At 48.0% G+C, this 17,888-nt stretch overlaps 1 protein-coding gene across 2 annotated transcripts in view; it reads left to right on the forward strand.

Moving 5' to 3' along the window:
* The window catches only part of RPRD1B (regulation of nuclear pre-mRNA domain containing 1B), a 48,540-nt gene that overhangs the window by 16,701 nt on the left and 13,951 nt on the right, over window positions 1–17,888 (forward strand). For both annotated transcript variants that reach the window (XM_075900802.1, XM_075900803.1), the window contains exons 5-6: window positions 2,982–3,108; window positions 4,723–4,898. In XM_075900802.1, coding sequence (XP_075756917.1) covers window positions 2,982–3,108; window positions 4,723–4,898 — 303 coding nt within the window. The remainder of the gene's footprint in view (window positions 1–2,981; window positions 3,109–4,722; window positions 4,899–17,888) is intronic.

Genomic DNA, 17,888 nt, shown 5'->3' on the forward strand with positions numbered 1-17,888 from the left:
TGCGTGGTGGTGTGAATGCTGTTCCAGTAGTTACCGTTACCCCTACCCCTACCCCTAAAACCATGGATTGCTCTGATCTTACTCTAGACTGAACCAAGGCTCCTGCGTGACTGCCAATGTGTTAGAAGAAACAAATTATATAAAAAGCTTTTTAAAAATATAAGACTGGTGCATTTACTTTCAAATCTAGTGCACTAACACTGATTCAAGAAGTTTAGTTTGGGGGGTTTCAGGTAGAATGCAGCCTGCCAAAGAAACCAATAGCAAGTTTGGTATACCCGGTATGTGCAAAAGAGCAACATTTTAATGGATTTCTATGGCAACATTTTAGAAGAATTTAAACTTTAGTTTGAGACTGGCTGGAGTCTAGTGTTAATGATATGGAATATAATCTAAACTCTCCTCTTTAAGGTTACAATTCGCCTTATGTTAAATCTGCTGCTATTTGAAGGAAGGTGAAGAGTTAAGCAGTCTGCCAGATGGGTGGTGTAAATACTACAAAATTACATGAGCCGAGAAAATGAGCTTTTACTGCAGATAGTTTACAGCTTTTGGCTTGTCTTAACACACGTTTAATTTGTCACTTATTGGAAATCATTATGTAGCTTACAAGGAAGTAATATGTCAAGCAGACAGTGAACATCTTTTGGTTCTTCAAATCAGCTCAAATATTGAAAGGATATGTTTTCTTAAGAAATGTGTGTAACTTTGTAATTTTTGAATGTGAACCTAAAACAATTACTGAAACTGGAAGATAAGTCAGCACTACAAAATTAGTCTAGCTAATGCCAGCACAAGCATTAACTTCTTGAACACTTAAACCCCAAAAAACAAAAACAAAAAAACCTTGAACATTTGTGTTTTTTCCTGCTTAATCTTTCTCCCCTTCTCCCTTTTTTTGGGGCACCTATTAAAAATGCTTCTATCACCCAGATTCTCCTTCTGACTTGATTAATAAAAGCAATATGGGTATGTTCACTTGCATTGGAGGAGCTTTCTCAGCAAGGATTCCATTTGATTAACATTAGAGAGGGGAAAGGTTCACCTATGAGCATCGCCCTTAATAGGTAATGCTTTCCAGTTACGGTTAATTGGTGGGGGCTGGAGCAGCTCCCTGTCTGCTGCAGTCAGGTGGCTGCTCCAGCCCCATGGAGCCCCTGTGGACAGGGGCTGCTCCAGATATCCAGAGCAGCTCCTGTACATGGTGGGCCTGAGTGCGTCACAGGCAGGGGCTGCTCTGGCCACCATTGGCTAGAATGCCGCCACCCCCGTCTCCTCCCCCTGCTGCCTGCTCCCCCTTTCATTGGTTAACTGGTTAAATGTTACATTTAACCAGTTAACCAATTAACTAGGGATGTAAAATCCCGTTTAACATGAGAACAATCATACTGGATCAGACCAAAGGTCCATCTAGCCCAGTGTCCTGTCTTCCGACAGTAGCAAATGCCTGGTGCTCCAAAAAATTGAGCAAAACAGATAATCAAGTGATCCATCCTCTGTCCCTAGCTTCTGACAGACTAGGGACACTATCTTTGCCCATCCTGTCCAATTGGTTTACCTATCCTCCGTGAATGTATCTAGTTCTTTTTTGAACCCAACATCCTTTGGCAATGAGTTCCAGAGGTTGACACTGCATTGTGTGAAGAATTGCAGATTGAATCTCTGTAGTCTGGCCCCCTCAGGACCTGACCAGTGCCAAATCCAAGAATTTGCCAGACTATGGGAGGTCAATATTGTCTAACAGCATTACCAACACTTCCACTGAATGTAGAGGCATTATGATATTTTCTATCTTCTGTAGCCCTTCCTTAATTATTCACAGCATTGTTTGCTTTTTTGGCTGCTGCTGCTGTTGCTACACATTGAGTTGGATGTCTTTTGAGAACTGTCCACAATGACTCCAAGATCTCTCTCTCTTGAGTGGCAACAGCTCATTTAGACCCATCATTTTGTATGTATAATTGGGATTATATTTTTCCCATGTGCATTACTTTGCATTTAACATTGAATGTCATTTGCCCTTTTGTTGCCCAGTCGCCCAGTCGTGTTGCAAAAAACTGAAAACTGGCAGAATATTATGACTGGCGTCCAGTATCAGGCTATTAGCTTGCAATTCTAGTCCCAAGGAACCATTGGAGCTAATGAAGGAATGGCAATGGCTTTATAGTTTGCTTTAAAGGGGATGCTTTTTAGCAGGTGCCAAGTGAGTATGTGGTGCGTAACTAGGTCCTAGTCAGAAAGTCGGACTGCCTTATCTTTTCGATTTATAAAGTGTGCCCTCCCCACGTTAGGTGGAGGTGTGTGTACACGGTTGAATTAATTCACATGTACATTTGCCTCTTAGTCCTCAAAGGTAGGAGATTCAGATTACAAGACCAAATGCAGTAAAATGTAAAGTGTTCTTTATTGCTCTAATCCAGCACTTCTTAAAGTGTGTTCCGTGACACACCGGTGTGCTGCGAGGCAGTTGGAGGTGTGCTGTGGAGAGAACAGAATTCAAAATAGCCACCATTAAAGGGACAAGCCTCCTTTTTATTTCCCCCTCAACAACTTTCCCTGGGGGCTTTTTTCCCCTTAACAAAAAAAATCCTTGGTGTTCCCCATTTAAAAAAAAAAATTATTTGGCGTTCCTCCGTCTTAAAGTTACAAACTGCTCTAATCTGCATGCCGGCGATATTGTCAGCTTTGTGTTAAAATGTCCTTTTCTCTTAGTTGGGATGAATGACTGTCCCAGTTAAGGTACAGTACTTATGGCAAAGTCCATCGTTTCTGGCTCTTCTAGGGCGTAGTGGTTACTCTAGACAGCTACTTGCTGCAGTACTGAATGTCAGGGGGAAGTAGGAGACTAAAGAGCCCTTTCAAAGGACAGTGATGCCATACTGCCGTGCCATGACAATAGCTACAGAAAATGGCTTAGCAGTAGTTCTGCAGTTACCTGGAAGTCCCTTTGGAAACTATCTCTTTGTCTTTCCATTCCGCAGACTGAGGACTTGATCAAAGCCCTGCAGGACCTGGAAAATGCAGCATCAGGAGATGCCACAGTACGACAGAAAATTGCCTCATTGCCACAGGAAGTTCAAGATGTGTCACTGCTGGAGAAAATTACAGGTAAGAAGCTAGAAGATGAATGAAAATGAGCACAGAGGGATTTGACTTTCAAGTGACTGAGTAGGCTGGATGTACCTCCTGCCCTTTTATGCATGCCAGCTTTATAATGTCTTAACAGTTAGCAGGTAAAAACCTTCTGGCGTGCGGTTTGGAGGTAAGATTTACATCTTTCCTCCCATTCCTTGGGCCCAAACCAAAATGTATTTACAGGGATTGTTATACTTGGAGAGCATATATTCACTGTCCTTTCTTCAAGCTTAATTTTGTAGCTTTCTACAGAAACCAGAGCCAGAATTTTCAAACCGAGGTGCTGAGAATTAACTACAAAATATATATTCATGTCTATTAACTGGCATGACACTCTCTCTTTCCAGAGCTGAGTACCTACAGTTCCCTGGGACTACAATAAAAGGGTGCTCATACTTCCAGATGTGCTGGCTACTTAGATTTGGGGGCATACATTTGAAAAATGTGGCTTAAGAACCTGGGAGCACATGAAAACAGAATTGATTTGACTCTTGTTTTTGCAAATATTCCCAAGTTTTAACTTTAGAACTGAGGACTGTCACTTAGCTGGCTGTTTACAGTGTGTGCTCATCGTGGCCAGCTGTAAGCAGGACACATACAAGCTTCTGTTCTGTACAGTGATAAATAGTCACAAGCATATGATCCATCATACAGTGCATGTCCTGCCTAAATGCTAGAGTCCCATTCTTTTAATGCCAGGGTTCTCAAACTGCATTGCACCACAACTCCCTACTGAAAACAGATTACTACCTGACCCCAGAACGGGCCAACGCTTGAGCTCACCTGACCCCCGGAGGTGGGAGGGGGACGGACAAAGCCCAAATCTCACTGCCCAGGGCAGTGAGAAACCAAAGCCCAATGGACTCAGCCCAGGGTGACGGGGTTTGTCACTTGGCTTTGGCCCCCTGGCATTGGGGCTCAAGCTTCAGCCCCAGTAAGTCTAATACCAGCCCTGGTGACCATATCTCAAATGGTGGTTTGGACTCCGTTTAAAACTGCTGTGTTAATGGAAGCTAATAGTCTGGTGTACGTGCTCTTAAGTTATTTTTGTGACTGTTTTAAGGGTGTGCTAGTCCCCTAGCAACAATGGCGGAGCTACGGCGCTGCAGCACTACCAGGATGGCTGTCTACTGTAGACTTCCTTCAGCGCCAGAAGGGTTTTCCCATCAGCATAGCCAAGCCACCTTTCCATAAGGCAGTAGTGTAGTTGACGGAAAAAATCTGTCAGCATAGCTGCATCTGCGCTGCGGGTTAGGTCAGCCTAACTGTGTCACTTAGTGTATAAATTATTTCACAGCTCTGAATAACATCACTCGCTGGAGCTAGCTCAGACCTCACTAATGTCACAGCTGTAAGACTAAATGTGACCAACTGGTTCTGGGCTTTAAAATCTTCCATTTTCAGGTTGCTCGCCCTAGCCATCTTGGGTGCCCCTTAAGTCTCTTGATTACAACTCACTTTTTATAAACCCTGGATAACTCTTGTGAATGAAATGATAATGTGCGTGTAATTGTTGATTAGAGACATTTTTGAAAGTATACAAGGTTTTTAACGGGCTGTGTACATTTTTTACCCACTTTCACACAGACAAAGAGGCAGCAGAACGTCTTTCAAAAACTGTGGATGAAGCATGTTTGTTACTAGCAGAATATAATGGGCGGCTGGCGGCAGAGTTGGAAGACCGACGCCAGCTGGCACGCATGCTGATTGAGTACACACAGAACCAGAAGGATGTGCTGACAGAGAAAGAGAAAAAGTTAGAAGTGAGTACTGCTCAGAACAATGCTGAACCTACCAACCACGTGTCCTCGCCTGCAAACTCAAACGTTTTCTCTTTTCAATTAGAACGATGTGACGTAATGCAGCCAGTTAGTTCTCCCTGGAGCACTTTGCTGTTAAAAGAAAACAGACCTGAGGAATTCTTTTTCTGTAAATACATAAATTAAAAACTGAACTGCTGAACTCATGTCCAGCATGAGGGTAGGCGGAGAAGGAAGCTATAGAACAGAGGTGGGGAACCTCAGGCCCAGGGGCCGGATGTGGCCCCCAGCTCACCTGGATCCAGCCCCCAAAGCTCAGGGCCCTCCCCTCGAGCATTGGGGAGCCCGTGCTGGCGCTCCAGCCTCCGCTTCCTATCAGAGAGCTGGGGCATGCAAAATCTGTTAGACTGTGCCCTGTAGGCTCTGGTGTGTGAGGGGAATGTGGGGAGTGTCGTCTCCTCAGTCAGTGGCCACATCAGTGAGGTTTGTGGGGGGGGGGGTTGTTTTAGGTTTGGTTTTTTCCACTTGTTTGCTGCCCCAGACTGTGGTGGGTGGGTGTGGTGTGGTTTGTTTGGTGTGTGGTGGGTCCTTTTTGTGGGTCAGCGGCCCCCGACCAATAAAAGGTTCCCCACCCCTGCTATAGAGCATAAATCTATCTTTTGAGAGAGAGAGTGGTTTATAATCCAACACTTTTGTGCAGTCCATGTTCATTTCAGGACTTGTTCTTGAATGAAATACCTGTCCCAAGAAGACATCAAGTGTTCGTGTGCCTGCCTATAATAGATGCTTTTTGTATACAGGCAGTCCCCGACTTACGCGGATCCGACTTGTTTCAGATCCGCACTTAAGAACGGGGCTTTTCTCGCCCCGGAGCTCGCGGGCGGCGGGACCGCCCAGAGCGCAGTGGTCCCGCCACCGCGTCCTCCGGGGCGAGAAAAGCTGCTCCGGGTCTTCCTGGTGTGCTGGGGGGGACTCCCCCCGAGCACAGCAGGGAGACAGGAGCAAAGCCGCAGAGGCAGGGGACCCCGCTGCCCGTGCGGCTTTGCTCCGGGGCAAAGGAGCAAAGCCGCACGGGCAGCGGGGTCCCGCCGCCTGTGCGGCTTTGCTCGGGTCTCCCTGCTGTGCTGGGGGGGACTCCCGCCCCCCAGCACAGCAGGGAGACCAGAACAAAGCCGCACAGGCGGCGGGACCTCTGCGCCTCCACGGCTTTGCTCGGGTCTCCCTGGTCTGCTGGGGTTGGAGGGGGTGCAGCTAGTGCCCCCCCCCCCTTCCCCGCCCGAGCAGACCAGGGTTTTGTTGCAGAACACCTGGGGTAGAGCAGCTGGGGTGCTGCCGGGTTGGTCCTGCGGGGACCTACCCAGCAGTGCCCTAGCTGTTCTGTCCCAGGAGTCCAGATTCAGCCGCTGTTGAAACTGATCAGCGGCTGATTCCAGGAAGCCGGGGGCAGAGCAACTCTGCCTAGGGCTTCCTGTAGTCAGCCTCTGGTCAGTTTCAGCAGCGGCTGAATCTGGAGCCAGTTCCGACTTACATACAAATTCAACTTAAGAACAAACCTATAGTCCCTATATTTTACGTAACCCGGGGACTGCCTGTATTTTGTGTGTAGCTGGTTGCTGTTTGTCTGGCTTGAAAGTCCTACTTGCTGAGAAGACCTGTCAAATGCAGTTTTTAGTACTTCCAGCCTTGCTTAGCCAAACCATTGTGATGCTCTTAATAATTGCCTTCACCTGCAGTGCTTACATGAAGAAATAGGTAATGATGTAGAAAGATGACCACTCAGAGTTCGTACCATAGCCCGCTTGAACTTGGAGGGCAGGAAACTGCTGTAAAAGCGAGGCTGTTCTGACTGGAACTCAGCAGTGACCAGAAGCCCTAGAGCGAGTACATGCGAACAGCAGACGGTCATTTATTTATCTGAAATGTTCTCCTTTCATTGAGGAAGTGTTTTCAGCACCATGTCGTGGGACTAATATGGCAGTTTTAATTAATGATTCTGGTTGTATGTCACTCTGCCATCTGTTAAACTGCCCCTTGGCGACACATTAAGGGCTTCCCATACACTGTCGGATGCTGATTATTATGAGCAGCTGCTGTTGGGTGGGACATGAGTTACCGTAGAGGACACAGTCTTCTAGAAGGAGTCTGGCTGTAGAGCAGTTCAACCCTTTGTGTGCCCTCTTTTCCCATCACAACTCGTCTTCACTCCTAAAATGTTAGGCAGTATGGCTTAGCAATAATTTGTGCTCTGTTTTGGCCATGGATTTTCGCCCCGTGTCTCTACATAATTAATTGCAGTACATACATTGTGCATCTAGAGTTAAATTCAACCACAAGGTATTGCCTTAAAAAATCTGAAGATTATTGTGTTTAAATCTATTTAATTTAGATTTGAATCCGCTTGAAGTGTTAACTAAAATTGCCATAGCACAGATTTCAAATTAATCTAAAGTTTATAATAAACTAAATTATAAATGCTTAGGCAGGGGGCTTGTTCTGTTTTCAAATGACACTTTTGATAAGGTCTCATTACATGAAAGATAACAAACTGATATAAGCCAAAAAAAGAGAGAATTCAGGCACTGATCTTTCAATTAAGCAGAAATATAATTTAACTTGCATGAATAGTTCCATTGACTTCAGTAGACTAGTAATATGCTTGACTTTAGCATGGTCAAAAACATTGGATGCATCAAGGACTCTGTATTTTATTAAAAAGGTCTTAATGGCATTATATCTGTGTCTCTTCAGACCCACTGCCTCATTAACAATGAAGAATTAGACTTCCAGAATACGGTCTCCATATGCCCCAGCCAAAACTTTAAAAAACACTCCATCTCTTTTCTTCTCCTCTCTTCCCCCCCCCCCCCCCCCTCCACCCCCTCAACAAACCAACCAACCTCTGGGAGTCCACACTGCTTTTTTTTTTTTTTTTTAATTAAGCACCTATATAACATAGAAGCACAAAAGGTTCAGAGGGGTAGCCATGTTAGTCTGCTGCTGAAAAAACTTAAACAGCGAATAAAAGGTGCTGCAGGGCTAGTCATTGTTACAGAAGCACAAGTCACGTTGACACAGTCATACTGCCATCCCTTCTGGGGGTATAGTCACCTTTCCTGACAAGTGGAAGTTTAATATATTGGAGTATTTTGTTGATTGCAAAGGTAGGCCAGGCTATTTGCTTATCAGTTTTGTGTGAGTTTCTGGTGATCTCAGGGTAGCCATGTTAATGAGATTTGATCTCATTCAGCATAGATGGGCACTTTAAGTGTGTAATTTGTTAACAGAAAACTTTGAAATTCTAGCAAGTAGAATATTACAGATACAAGCACAAAACATTCACTCTGGCAAGTCAGTAACATGAGAAAATATGGAACTAGCAACATGTAAATACTTCAGGTTAAATGGAGCAATCTTGATTTGTATTCACCTGGCTACTAATACTTCATGACATGTCATTGCCTTTTCCCAAAACTCTCTGGAATTGTTGGCTGTATATGTTTGCAAAAACAAACCTTGCTTTCAGCTGTGCTTTCAGCTGTGCTCTCTCCTTCTCTAGCTTTTCTGGTCTAGCCAAAGTGACAGAAAAGAGACTTCGTTGCTGGTAATAGGAGCCAGGATTTTATTTTATTGAGCTATGAGAAATGCCAGAATCTGTCTCCTCAAACAACATAAATGATTGTGCCTCTTCAGTGTTCTGGGGTTGCACAAACAAACTTTTTTCCCTCTGAGGTAGTAATACAAATAGTTACGCCCCAGCTCTGGGAAAGGAACTTGTGCTGTCTGAAGACTGGAATTCTTATTTAATTTAAATAGCCCCAAACTACTGCCATTCATCAGCCATGGCAAATTCTTCAGACACTCTTTACATTGAATGGGAGTATTTACTCATAGTAGGCTATTGCTCAAGAGATTTTGAAATCAATCCAGGGTGCTAAAAGCTCTTGCTGTCCTCAGTCATACAAAATCCTTTCAACAAGACATGATACACTAGCAGAGATTGGACACTGGACTGTCATTCATGAGTGAGCAGTGGCAGAAATTTTCAAAAGTGAATTGAAAGACTGTTGTAGTGCTAAGAACCCATAAACCGATGTTTTGAGGGGGAGTGAGTCTGAAAGAAGTCTAACATCCAGGGGGAAAGGAGGGAATTTGGGGGTCATGGTTGAGTAACCAGTTGCATAATAGCTCTTAGTGCGGTGATGCAGTGCTGAGTGTTAGTGATGTCCTTGGAGGTGTAAACGGGAATAGCAGATGGGCGTAGGGAGGTGATATTACTTCTCTCTTGGGTATTGGTGAAACCATTAATAGAACACTATGTTCAGCTCTGAGGTTAGTGCTCCAAAAAGGATGTTGAAATTGGTTCACAGCTACAAATAAGACTCATGGGTTGAAAGGCCTGCCAACAGAAGTAAAACATATTACCTCATCCACGTTGCCTTACAGTGAGTAAGTTGTTTTTTTCAATCTGTGTAGTTTACCAAAGAATAAGAGGTGACTTGATCAGTCTGTATATACACGGGGAGAAGGCTTCTGATAGAGAACTAAATTTTGCAAAGGCATAACAAAATCCATTGGCTAGAAGCTGAAGCTATAGCGATGAGATTGGAAAGTAGGCTCCAATACTTGAGCCTACCTTTGGACCATTTTACCAGGGGATGTGATGGGTTTGCCATCACCTGGAGACTTGGACTCCTTTCTGAAAAGATTAAATTCTGGCAAAGCAAGAGCCTGTTGGCTTGATGCAGGAAGGAAGAGTGAAATTCTGTGGTCTGGTTTATGCAGGTGATCAGGCTACGGAATTATAATGGTCCCTCCAGACACTTAGAATTATTAAATTAATAGGCACCCGAATTGGTATTTCAGTACCTTGGCATGCATAAACATTCTTCCTGGAGAAGGTGGCTTCCTGTTGCTGATGAATAAATGACTCAAATCTAAGTTCCTTAGCTCTGTTACTGACATTTTTGAATTCCTTAAGATGAGGGATGTCAAAAATGTTAAAAAACATTAACTGTGTAACCCTTGGCATTTCCAACAGGATCCCTAGCAGATTTTAAACAGCACTGGGAATTGATAAGCATCGGTTTCTTTTAAACCGTTAACTGTTAAAACTTACATCCCTACTTAAGATCCCACTGAAAGCTGGTCAAATAAAAGCATATTGAGAATAAAAACTGTGCTAGGACCTGCAAAATGTATCCAGCTAGTTACTTTGAAGCCCTATGCACACTGTGCCAGTAGAAATAAATGACACCTTTCTGTCTCAAAGAAAACAGCAAATCAATTATACTGTCTAAAACTGGACACTGAGGACTGCAGGGAAAGATATTCAGTAGAGGACATAGACCCTTTATGTTGGATGATGGATTGTAAAATGAAGGTAGCGGAATAGCTAGAGCCACATTCGTGAGAGCGCTACAGACTTTCTCCGAATCCTCGGGAAGAATGGGATCTCAGTGTATGTGATCTCTGCAGGAGATTAGGACTAGATGGAACAGAACAGCAGAATTACCCTTCCTGCCGCTGAGTCAGTCTAATCTGTGGGAGGGGATAATTGTTCATAATTGTCCCTTTGGTGTCGAAGCCAATACTATAGAGTCTTTCCTCCCCATTTGTCGTCTCCAGGTGCCTTTGTCTCCTCCTTTAACTGCATGTCCTTTGGGATGGGGTGGTTCTGTGCAAGGCCCCTTCGATTCTATGATTCTGTTGTCACAAATCCCTCCAATGAACACACCTGTTGCTGAGCATTGAGAGCCGTTATCTCCGCTTTCACTGTGTCATGTCCTTACAGTTGTAAAGGCTTGATGTGAACTGAGTGTAAACCAGTGTCTGCCAACAGCCTCGAAGACTAGCTCCGAAGTGAAACACTTAATGTTTCATGGACTCGGAGGTTGTGCAGCCAAGAGGTTTGCCATTTCCTCCAAGTTACCCTTTCCCCGCCTCTACCTGTCTGCAGCTGCCTTTTCTCCATGGGGGGAATTGCTTGGCTTACAATGCATGCTCTCTTAACCTTCTAGAGAGCCAGAGACTCACTAATAGCCAAGGAGCATGTGGCCCCTGTGGTGAGGCTGCCTAGTGAATAGAGCAGTAGGTGAGTCCTGGGGAGCTGAGATGGTGAACTGCTGAAGCAGACGACACGTTCTCTCCTTCTCTGGCACTTGCTGGGTGGAGTCAGACGTCTGAGCTGGCCACCCAGATACTGTAATAACTGCTGCCATAGAACTGGGCTGTCTGGAGAACACTGGAGAAATCTGCCATTGACTAGCTCTATGGCAAGGAGTATTTCCTACTAAGAGCTATTGCGGGTGGCAGGGGATGTACTAGAGCAGGGGTTGGCAACCTACTGCCCATGTGCCATAAGCAGTACATGCAGTGGGAGCTCAGCCCCGCCCCGCTCCCAGCAGCGGCTGGAGCCTGCAGGTCCCCATGCAGCTGCAGGCTGGAGAACTAGCTTCAGCTTCCTGCTGAAAGGGCAAGCGGGGAAGGCATGGGTGTGTAGGGGCCGGGGCGGCTTGGCAAATGGAGCAGGCTGCATGACCCTGCACTGGTCTCCATGTCCATGGGGCTACTGCTATCCAGCTTGGGCGTGCAACTCCCAGGAGCTAAGGGGTTAATATCTCTCCCCCCCCCCCCCCACCTTGCTATAGGCTCTGCTCCCTGCTTGGGTGGGGGGGAGCTACTCGGTAGATCTGGGGCTGGGTGGCCTGTCACAAGCTGCTGCTGCCTCTGTGGGGCACCAGGGCCCGGGCTGTGCTGCTCTGAGGGTGTATGTAGGGGTGGTGAGACCCTTCCCCAGCACCCCGCTGCACCTGGCCAGGCTGGAACCAGCCCCAGGCTCTGAGCAGCAGTGGGCAAGTGAGGCTCGAGTCATGACAAAGGGCTGGGACAGGCAGGGAAGTGACTCTGCCCTCCTTGCTGTCATGCAGGGGATTCGGATGGGAGGGGGCAGGGCTTGCACTGAGGGGCCTGGGGCGGTGCAGGGGGTCTGGATGGGAGGGGGCAGGGATTGCACTGAGGGGCCTGGGGCGATGCAGGGGGTCTGGATGGGAGGGGGTAGGGATTGCACTGAGGGGCCTGGGGCGATGCAGGGGGCCTGGATGGGAGGGGGCAGGGGCGATGCAGGGGGCCCGGGTGGGAGGGGGTCTGGATGGGAGGGGGTAGGGATTGCACTGAGGGGCCTGGGGCGATGCAGGGGGTCCGGATGGGAGGGGGTAGGGGTTGCACTGAGGGGTCCGGATGGGAGGGGGCAGGGCTTGCACTGAGGGGCCTGGGGCAATGCAGGGGGCCCGGGTGGGAGGGGGCAGGGCTTGCACTGAGGGGCCTGGGGCGGTGCAGGGGGTCCGGATGGGAGGGGGCAGGGCTTGCACTGAGGGGCCTGGGGCGATGCAGGGGGCCCGGGTGGGAGGGGGCAGGGGTTGCACTGAGGGGCCTGGGGCGATGCAGGGGGCCCGGATGGGAGGGGGCAGGGCTTGCACTGAGGGGCCTGGGGCGGTGCAGGGGGTCTGGATGGGAGGGGGCAGGGCTTGCACTGAGGGGCCTGGGGCGATACAGGGGGTCCGGATGGGAGGGGGCAGGGGTTGCACTGAGGGGCCTGGGGCAATGCAGGGGGTCCGGATGGGAGGGGGCAGGGCTTGCACTGAGGGGCCTGGGGCGATGCAGGGGGCCCGGGTGGGAGGGGGCAGGGGTTGCACTGAGGGGCCTGGGGCGATGCAGGGGGCCCGGGTGGGAGGGGGCAGGGGTTGCACTGAGGGGCCTGGGGCGATGCAGGGGGCCTGGATGGGAGGGGGCAGGGGCGATGCAGGGGGCCCGGGTGGGAGGGGGCAGGGGTTGCACTGAGGGGCCTGGGGCGATGCAGGGGGTCAGGCTGCTGGGGCAGGATGGAAGGGGGCAAGGGTTGTACTGAGTGGGATGGGGCCATGCAGAGGATCATGCTGGGGGGGGATCATGGGGCTGAATGGAGCGAGGCTGGAGCAGAGGGGAGATGGGGGGTGGTTAAAATTTTGCTTTACAGAAGCTGCACTTTCCTTTACTCCCCACTTCTGCCTCCCTTCCCAACTAGCTATTTGGCTGCATTCTCCCCCTCTCACCTTTTCTGCATTATTGCCCCAAACTCCCTTCCAGACCCTGCCCTCCTCACCCTGTCCTGCACCCACCTCTGCCCAGATCCTGCATCCCTATCCTACTCGCTGGCAGCCCTGTCCCGCACATTGTGAGCCCCTCATTTTTGTCGCCTCCCCAGAGCCTAAGGGGGTCCATGAAATCCACTAACTCTGGAAGCCCAGAAAAGTAAATCTGGCCTATGGGAAGCTCTGACCCTCAGTCCTCCCTGTCCCATCCCCTCTCCTTGTGGGGCTGGAGCGCCAGAAGAGTGAGGTGTCTTAGTTGGGGGCCATATCAGTGAAAGGGGGGGCTGGGAAGAGTGGTGTTTTGCTTCTCACTTGTGTGGTCCACAACTGATTTTTTTCTGTGCATCAGTGGCACCCCACCCAAAAAAGGTCGTCGCTCCTTCACCCCCCCCCCCCCATCACCATAAAGACAACATGGGAACCTTTTGTGTTGGACATAAATTAATATTTTACTTTATTTAAAATGAAGTTTGATAAACTAACATGAGTGTTAAAATGCTTAATCTGTTTAATAATTTAAATGAACCCATTCTCCCTAGCTGCAGGTGGTTCAGGAAATATGGTCACCTTCCCCAGCCTTCCCCTGCCCCCTCAGCACGGAGATCTGTAAATAGTGGGAATCCGTTAACTCTTGGCATGCCGCTTGGGAAAGGTTTTCGACCCCTGCATTAGAGCAATGTTGCAGCAGCATTTGGTCCTGTTGTGCATGGATTGCCCTGTGGGCTCGGACGTGTGCTTACACAGTGATCAGCGTAATGGGACCCTGTCCTGGCTGGTGCTTCTAGGCCCTCCTGTAATATAAATGCTGAGTGAAGTAGCAATATTAAACCCCCCCAGGCTGACTAGAGATCTTGAAGTGTTTTCCCTGTCGCATTGCTGCGTTTCAGAGCGCTGCGTGCGTTGCCAAACTTCCACCTAGCACTGCAAATCAATAAAATATTGGAACAAAGATGAATGCGTGATTGAAGCGCGCTTGTGCATAAACTTTAGGTGCCGGAGGAGATGTATTTAACATGGGAGTGGAGTTTGGCACGTGACACACTGCTCCGTTTCTGCCAGAAGTCTTCAATACCTCCCTGGTCTGGCACCTCGGGACCTGGCCGGTCCCAAACAAGGAAGTCTGCCAGACCAGGGGAGGTTATCGCAGCCCCTCTGCTGATGGACTGCAGGCTCTCGGGAGACTGTTGGCAGACCCGGCCAGGCTCCCCCTCCTGGCCACTGGGCTTCTCTGCCGACCTGGCTCCGCGGCACGCCCCAACCACCGACCTAGGTCTCTGGTAGTTCTGCTGGACCAGAGAGTTTCAGTCTGTAACATTCGGGCACTGCATGGACTTAAACTGCACCTGGCCAGCGGATTGGTATCTCCGCGTGGAGCAGGGAGCTGGAGCAATATGTTGAGGGCTGTAAATGGTGCTGCATGCTATACTGGCCAGTTTGAGCCTGACAGTGCAGTGAAAAGGTGAGCAGGAGTTGCTGTTTGTGCGGCATGAAGTGAGAACATGGACATGAATGGTGCTGGGAGGAACAGAAAAAGCTGCATCTCCTTATTTGAAGAGTAGGAATGGGGGGAAAAAACCAACCTGCTGGCAAACCTGATCTCCCAGATGGACGTCTTAGCTCTGAAAGGTGCTGTCATTACCCTTCAGGGCTGTAGAATCCTAGAACCATAGAGCTGGAAGAGACCTCAGAAGGTCATCAAGTCCAGCCCCCTGCTCTAGGCAGGACCAATCCCAACTAAATCAACCCGGCCAGGGCTTGGTCAAGCCGAGACTTAAGAGTGGCTTGTGCGTGTGAGGGGAAACTTGTCTGCAAAGTCAAAGTTGTGGCTGTCTTACTGCAGTGAAATGGGGTCCTTGGTGCTGAAGGCTGCTGTCTATGCTGGGGAAGAACAGACAGTAGGGATGGAAAAGTGTAGTTGATTAACCAATTAACAGATAAGCAAAAACTTAGAGGTTTAATACTATAGTCTACATGCATTTCCCCCCAACCTGCCAGTGCATTTTCTAGCAGCCTGGCTCAGTCCTGGCTTGCTATGGGTCTGGGACCTACCTCTGCTGCATTTAAACGCTCTGCATTTAAAGCGTATTAGGAGCCGGGTGGGCAGGCTGTCCAGCTCAGGCCGGGTCCAGGAGCTCAGATCATCTTCTAGACAGGGGCTTCTGCCACCCACACCACTGCCTCTGTATCCGAGGCAGCAGCACAGGACAACAGGCAGCCAGTTCACAAGGGGAGCTGGTTTTTAAAGTGGCTCCCCTCGCAGACTAGCTCCCGCCTGGCACCTTGTGCTGCTGTTTTTGATAGAGTGGCAGGGGTCTTCTCGGGAGTGAGGCCAGTGCGCATTGGCTGCTGGCCCCACCCCTGGGGGCTATCGAATAGTCGACTAAGCACTAAGAATTCGTGAGCGGCGAGGAGTCCTGTGGCACCTTATAGACTAACCGAAGTGTTGGAGCATAAGCTTTCGTGGGCAAAGACCCACTTCGTCAGATGCATGTCATGAGGTTACTCGACTATTCAATTAACCGGTATTTAACATCCCTAGTAGACAGTAAGAATACCTGTTCAGCGCTACAGTACGCATTCTCTTCAGAAACCAGCAAGCGAGAGAACCACTTTTTATTGAGAATTAGTCTTGCACAAGCGCTCAGGATCCTGCAGATGAAAGCTGGCTTCCTCTGCGGTATTGTCGACTTCTTTGCCAGGCAAAATGACAACCTTGTAAAAGGAATCCTCAGAATAACCCACGTCTATTGGAATGTTAACTTGGTGTCAGACTGCATCCTCCACATTTGAGCATGTGCTCTTCCCTATGCCACACCCCCGCTGGTCCTGGAGATCAGAAGTAGGACCCTGAGGTGGGGAGGGTCACCTCTGAACCTTTTTGTAGCAACTCCACAGGAGATGCTTTTCAAGGGAGAGAACCTTAAGGTTTGATTGAAAGCCCCCAAAGTCAGCAGGAGTCTTTCAAGTTACTCTGGTCTCTGGATGAGACCCTGTTTATCTAGCTTCTCACCTGCTGTTCAGCTGAGTTTGGCTGGAGATTAAACATAAATTATGCACGCTAAATGTTTCTTGTGTTCCTGCTTGATTCGTATACATCCATGCAGGCCTCCTATACTGGGGCCAAGTCATTTTTTTTCGGTGGTTGAGATGTTTCCTTATAAGGCTGACTTCTCTCTTGTATGCAGCTGGGCTCTTTAGTGGTCTGTTTTTATAAAGTTGGGGTTATAACTGATGTGAGGAAATCTTCCCTCACCCTTTTTGTAACTGTTAGTAATCTAATTTGGCAGGCTAACCATGCTCATGCTTAACAGTGACTGGCTCGAAAGTGGGTCTTGAACTCAAATACGTTTTTTTTTTATTTTCTTCATTTAAATCGTTGGGGGGTGGAGTTAGGAATGAGGGGTTCAGTATGTGAGCTTCCCTGGGTGGGGGGTGGGAATCCCAGCCTTGGAGCCACCAGATAAGAACCTCTTGTTCGTGGCCACTCCAGCGGGGCATGTCCCATGACTGGGGGACGGACACTGACGCACGGACAGATTCTCTGAAATGTATGGGAGATAGCTGCCCCTTTCTCCACTCCTGCCCCCTGCTCTCCCAATGGGGTTATAGCTTTCTGATTCCCTGTCTCTGGCCCCTTACTACTCCTCTGGGGTCATTCTGTAGTATAGCTCCCTCTACCAGATCCCTCCCTTCTCATTTTATGAGAAACAGTCTCGTTCCAAGCACCTCCCGTTGTCTTGGCACAACCAAATGCTTACCTCATTTTAAGTTAGGATAAGAGGAAGCTTCATACCAACTTTGGTGGTCCCTGCTCTTATTGTTTAGGAGGTCTTGACCAGACTCACTCAGATGCACATTTCTGAAATCTATAGTAAGATGAGGTGCTATGCAAAATGGGAGTGAATGCAACATGCAAAACTGTAGATAGGACAACTGAGAGGTGGTGGGGGTAGGTGGGACTGTGGGCAGAGGAAAGGGAAAGCAGTAATAATACCAAACACCTTGACATTGGAAGGCCTTCAGCTGTTTTCAAAGGAGGGAACAGTTGAATGGCTGTTTTCAAAGGGGGAACAAATGCTTTTGTTTCCAAAAGGAGCATCCTTGGCTGGTCAAGAGGCAGTGAAGTGATCTTGAAAGAGGTTGAGCAAGGGTACCTGGGGTTAAGCTCAAGGAGGGGTTCACTGTAATACAAATAGTAACAACAGGATATATGCTACAAATGTTCACTGTCCAAGCCGTTATTCATCTGGCAGCTGTACTTGTTAATAATCCACCATAAGGAATAATTGGCTTCTAATCTCACGGTCATGTACATCACTGTGTTCTTTACAAACATATGGGTGGGTTTAGCTAGTAAACATACGCTGTTTGAAAAGCTGTTGATCAATTGCAGTAACTATTTTCCAACAAAACTTCCAGTTGGTTTGTTTCTGCAAGAACAGTGTTTCCGTGACCGTCACATTGTGACTTACATTTTAATGAGTCCTCTTTCTCAAAGCTCATTAAACACAAACTTGAATGGCAAGCTCAGATAGCCAAGGAATGATTAATTGGGCTGCCTTGTAAATAGTGCACGTTTTGATTCATAGCCCTGAGGCATATTTACATGATTTTCATCAGCCTATTAAAATGAACTTAGAGCAAGCATAGTCCAGACTCTAAACATTGGACTAGTTCTAAGAGGCCCCTGGTTTTCAAATAATTACTCTTGAGCCAATGGTGCATGTTTTTAAAAACTTCTGAGAGGCCTTTTATTCTCCCTTATACAGTTCTACAAATCGCATGTTTCATGTAAATTTCCAAGGATCTGATTTGTACACTAACAAAACAGAAGGTATTTACAGCTCAGACTGCCACTGGCCTCAAT

This window comes from Pelodiscus sinensis, chromosome 18, assembly GCF_049634645.1.
Source record: "Pelodiscus sinensis isolate JC-2024 chromosome 18, ASM4963464v1, whole genome shotgun sequence".
NCBI classification, from domain to species: domain Eukaryota; kingdom Metazoa; phylum Chordata; order Testudines; family Trionychidae; genus Pelodiscus; species Pelodiscus sinensis.